The 5,322-nt window shown below is 41.3% G+C and overlaps 1 protein-coding gene across 1 annotated transcript in view; it reads right to left on the reverse strand.

Annotated features, from left to right (window-relative positions):
• LOC306758899 (PEX5-related protein-like) overlaps positions 1-4,176 on the reverse strand; it is a 72,101-nt gene extending 67,925 nt beyond the window's left edge. Inside the window, exon 1 of the mRNA XM_079244324.1 lies at positions 3,792-4,176. Within this exon, the coding sequence (XP_079100450.1) occupies positions 3,792-3,806 (15 nt within the window). The 5' untranslated portion in view covers positions 3,807-4,176. The remainder of the gene's footprint in view (positions 1-3,791) is intronic.
• Between the last annotated feature and the right edge of the window lie 1,146 nt (positions 4,177-5,322).

Raw genomic sequence — 5,322 nt, forward strand, 5'->3', positions numbered from 1 at the left:
TATTATTTTTCATTCCCTTTGTCCAGACTCACATCACACTCTTCTTTTTCATCTTTTTATCATACTTAAAAGACTAACGGTACTGATTATGATGATGATGATGACAACGACAGGACCGTCGGTCCTGGTTCTGTCTCTGTTTCAGACGTCACATTTAAGGAGTTTGGTTTTGATTGCCAGTCAGTCATCTATTCATTCCGTTGAGAGCTCCAGATTCCTGTATTTGCACTGCCCTCCTGAAACGAATCGGACCTATTAACTAGTGCGAACCACTCTTCAGAAGATACTGCATCAAAAATTACTGACTGAGAAGACAAAAAAAACAAGAGAAGAAGAAAACTGGTTCAAATACTGAAGTCTGGCTCGAATCCTAGTGGTCTGGCTGGATCCGATCCAATCCGTCTTGGTGGCTCAGATCCTGGTGGTCTGGCTGGATCAGGTCTTAGCAATGTGAGATGATCAGATTTCCATCTGAAAATTTGACGAATGAATCCACATCTGACCGCAAAACATTTCTCACTTCCAGAACCGCCTATCATCCCGTGTGAGCGTATGTTTTGGTTGTATTTACCCAAAATGCACTTCATTTTGTGGTTCACTTCCTGTATTTGATCCACTTTTATTGACCAAAACCCATATTCGTAGGCAGACTAAGTTTGCTTCTTCAATCCAAATCAGTTTCAGCATCAAAAACCGGAAACAAAGCGACTTTTCCAGCAAATGGACTTTGACTGGGGCAGAGGGAATTGTCCTGCGTCTTAAACGGACCGGTTTCGGGCCTTAACATCACATCTCGTTTAGCAATGCGATCCTAGGTGACGTCCAAATGGGGGACAAACCGGACTCAGCATCCGCTTTTTTTTTTTTTTTTAAATTGTTCCAGAAAGTTTCAATCCGGTTTGTCTAAGATTGGTGAAGGTCTGTCCATCTTCCCATCTTAGAGACTTTGAAATGCTGCTTTTATACCCGGTCACGTTACAGGCCTGTTCCCAGTTAAACCAATATGTTACTGGCCTGTTCCCAGTTAAACCAGTCATGTTACTGGCCTGTTCCCAGTTAAACCAGTATGTTACAGGCCTGTTCCCAGTTAAACCAGTATGTTACAGGCCTGTTCCCAGTTAAACCAGTCATGTTACTGACCTGTTCCCAGTTAAACCAATATGTTACTGGCCTGTTCCCAGTTAAACCAGTCATGTTACTGGCCTGTTCCCAGTTAAATCAGTATGTTACTGGCCTGTTCCCAGTTAAACCAGTCATGTTACTGACCTGTTCCCAGTTAAACCAATATGTTACTGGCCTGTTCCCAGTTAAACCAGTCATGTTACTGACCTGTTCCCAGTTAAACCAGTAAAAGCTCCTTCTTTTGCTGCAAGAAAAAGACAACCTGATGAAATTCTTCTTTTATTTGCTTTTCACACGTACCTGAGTTTTATGACATTTTTCAGCGTTTTATGACATCTTTAGCGTTTTCTGCATTTCTCAGCCTTTATCCGCGTTTTACGGCATTTCTCAGCGTTTTACGGCATTTCTCAGCGTTTTACGGCATTTTTCGGCATTTCTCAGCGTTTTACGGCATTTTTCGGCATTTCTCAGCGTTTTACGGCGTCGCGGTTGCAGATCTGGATGCAGAACCAGAATCTGTTGAAGGTTTTCTTCATCAGTCGGAGTAACAATGAATCCCGACAGTAAACTAAACATCCATTAAAGGGAAACTCTTCATTAGGACTGAAGATGAGGATGATGATGGTGTGTGTGTGTGTGTGTGTGTGTGTGTGAAACATGGCCACAGGCAATCATCTTATGCAGACTGGCTCAGTCTAATAGCTGGAATTCTCCCCTTAGGAAGTTGAAAATGCGTCCTGGTTCCATCTTTAACACAAACAGACTCACCGCAGAACACCGAGCCGGAAAACAGCCCAAACACGGAGCAGGAGTCATCTGGGAATGATGAAGGACGGGGGGGGGGGGGGGGGGAGCCACAGGCTCGGCTGTAATTCACAGCTCCGTCATTAAACCGTAAATTTGCTGCAGCTTCATCACCGCCTGGTGGCTCCAACAGTTTGGAACGTTTCAGCTCCACTGTAGCAATGTTAGAGGAATGTTCTGGGAAAATCCCAGTGATGGCAGGAAAACACCAGAGGAAGGTACAGGGAAGATTAAGGAAGCATTACATGAACATTATAGGAATAGTACAGGTATAAAATGGGAATATTACAGGAATAATATTAGGAATATTACAGTAAAAATATGGGAATAGTACAGGAATAATATGGAAATATTACAGTAATAATATGGGAATATGACAGGAATAATAGAGGTATAATGTGGAAATAATTTAGGAATAGTAGAGAAATGTTACTGGAATATTAGAAACATTTTGAAAATGTCAACATATTAGAGAACATTTACAGATAATATAAGATAAATAAATACTGTAAGAGGACATCGGACCCGTCCAGTTGTTCCTGCATGTCACCTGCTGGGATAAACTCCAGCTTCCCGCCATCCTGAACTGCACTCAGCAGCCAAGTAAATACATGAATGATTAATGAATTAATATTAGAGGAATATTATAGGAATATAGTGGAATGCCAAAGGAATATTAGAGGAATATTGCAGGACTTTAATCAGAATCAGATCAGAATCAGAATAGTTTTATTGCCATTGTCAGTGAGTTACAAAATTCACAAACTAGGAACTTGCTTCGATGTTAATGTGCAACATATAACATTAATAAAGTAATAGTATAAAAAAAAAAAAATTAGCTATGATAAAAAATACTTTAAAAATATAATATAAAATATATAAGGGCATGCAAAGGAAATAAGTATATCAAGTAAGAAAAAAATAAAATAAAATAAAATAAATATATATATATATATATATATATATATATATATATATATATATATATATATATATATATATATATATATAGCAATCGGGACAATCGGAGCAATAGTGCAATTTGTCAGTGCAAGTAGAAAGATGATACTTATGATATGGGAGTTTTACAAGAATCTTGGAGGAAATTTTTACGTTACAAAATTTTAATGTTCCAAAAACATTGTTGATAAATATAATAACTATGTTATCAGGCTGCTCGAGGAATTTGGGAATGTCAGAAAAACATTTCTGGAATGTTGTGGAATACTGAAGGAATGTAAATATCACGGGAATGTCAGTGCCTTGTTATGGAAATATTCATTATATGACCAGAACTGCTACAGAACATTACAGAAATTTTATGGGAAAATGGGAACAACATGATCACAACATTCCAGAAACATTATGTGAATAACCAGGATCCATCCATGGATTGTAGAGAGGTTTATGGAATATTAGAGTGATATTTAAAGATCCATGAACGTTAGTAAAGGGAGCGTTATCAGGAATTAGACTGTCCCAACATGACGGGATAACTGGGGGGTTTATGGGAATATCATGATTTATTCTGGAACATTTTGATTTACGGATCAGCTGATAAATCTGTTATTAACATGATTATTTAACTTTAGCATTAACCTGATCAATAATCCTGATAATTAATCACCATATCTTATCAGTTTCTCTTTATCGTGATGAAGAACTGATGGAGTCTGAGGATCGGAACCGGCTTTACTGGGTCTCACGATGACACAAACCATCCGAACTTTTCTAAACCCAGAAACTGGTTCTGATCTTCACAGAAAAGTTCTGGATCCCGGTCCAGTCTCTATCCATGTTCCATCAAACATCTGCAACAAACTGGAACTGTACATCTGTTGGTGTCGGTTCGGGTTCGGACTCACCTGGACCTGGTACATGTTTCTGCCTCAGATCAGTGGGACGCAGCTGGAGCTGCAGCCGCCAGAGGTCCACGCCAACTCGGCTCCGGAGCGGAGAAACGCTCGGTGTCCGGACGGAACCGCTGAAACCAACCAGCCGCGTCAATGTCCCGGTTCGGTCTGGTCCTGCTGCTTGTCCCGTTCCGTCCAGCCGGTCTGGTCCCCGCAGAGTCCGGTTTACATCTCGCTGCACTCCGGTGGAGGGTGGGATGAAAATAAACCGATAGGAGCCGAAAGGGTCCGAACAGCTCCTACGTCATGTCCGGTGAGATTTTCACAACAAAAGCTTGTCCTGTTGGAAGGAAGGAAGGAAGGAAGGAAGGAGGGAAGGAGGGAAGGAAGGGAGGAAGGAAGGAGGTAAATCACAGACTAAACATCCCGCCGTCTGCAGTGTATCATGTCATCTCATAGACCATATAAGAAAGATGGACAGAGCCTCCGGGGGTTAAAAGTGAAGCCTATGTGGAAGTACATAAAACTACAGTCCCCCCTTCATCCACTAGGGGCTGTAAAACAGAGCAAATCCCCATAGACTCCCATGTTAAAAAGACCAACTTAATAGCAGAAATAAACATGTTCACAGCCTGGTTTAAAATCCATTTTAGGTTTACCTTCATGACAACTGTGGGGGGAGTGAATTTTTTTTCTAACTCACCTGTTTTAAAGTAATTTAATTTCTGCATATTTTTGCTCTTTCAAGGCTTGTTATGATGAGTCTCCATGGTAACGAAAGACTCATTTACAATCGGGATCAACTGATTAACCTCTCCCAAATCAGGATTATCAGTGAAACAACACATCAAATCCTGATGGAGTTGAAAAGAAAGAGAAGAGGATGCAGAGCGGGAGTCAGAGAGCGAAGAAAGCGATGGAGAATGGAGAAAGCGATGGGTAATGTGAGATTGCTAGCTAACAAAACGGACAAGCTGGAGATGCTAACAAGGTCTCAGAAAGAATACAGAGAGTGCAGTATTATGTGCTTCACCGAGACATGGCTGCATGAACACATCCCTGACTGTAATGTGTCTGTACCGGGCTTTAAAACGGTCCGTGCAGACCGCAGTAGACAACACAGCAGAAAGCTAAAGGGTGGTGGAATTGCAGTGCTGGTTAACCAGCGTTGGTGTCATCCTGGACATGTTACTGTCAAGGAGAAGATATGCACAAGGGACATCGAACTGTTAGCTGTGAGCTTCCGCCCATAATAACAAAGTGTGTTCAGTGAGAGGCTTCTTCAGGTCCGATGTAAGACTGAAAGATACAGAAGATCATTCCTGCCAGCAGCCAGTAGCCACCGGAACAAGACCTCCTCTAGTTAATTATTATCTACTACAATACTGAATTTCCCTTTGGGGATTAATAAAGTATTTCTCATTTCATTTAATTTTTTCCACGCCGTTCCTGTCCCGTCTCCAGCTGACATGAAGCTGCTGGTGGGGAAAGAGGTTCTCGGCAGAACGCGGCAGACAGACGTCGTTCTGCTGGACGAGACGTG

This window comes from Telmatherina bonti (assembly GCF_933228915.1).
Source record: "Telmatherina bonti genome assembly, chromosome: 7".
In the NCBI taxonomy this organism is placed as follows: Eukaryota; Metazoa; Chordata; class Actinopteri; order Atheriniformes; family Telmatherinidae; genus Telmatherina; species Telmatherina bonti.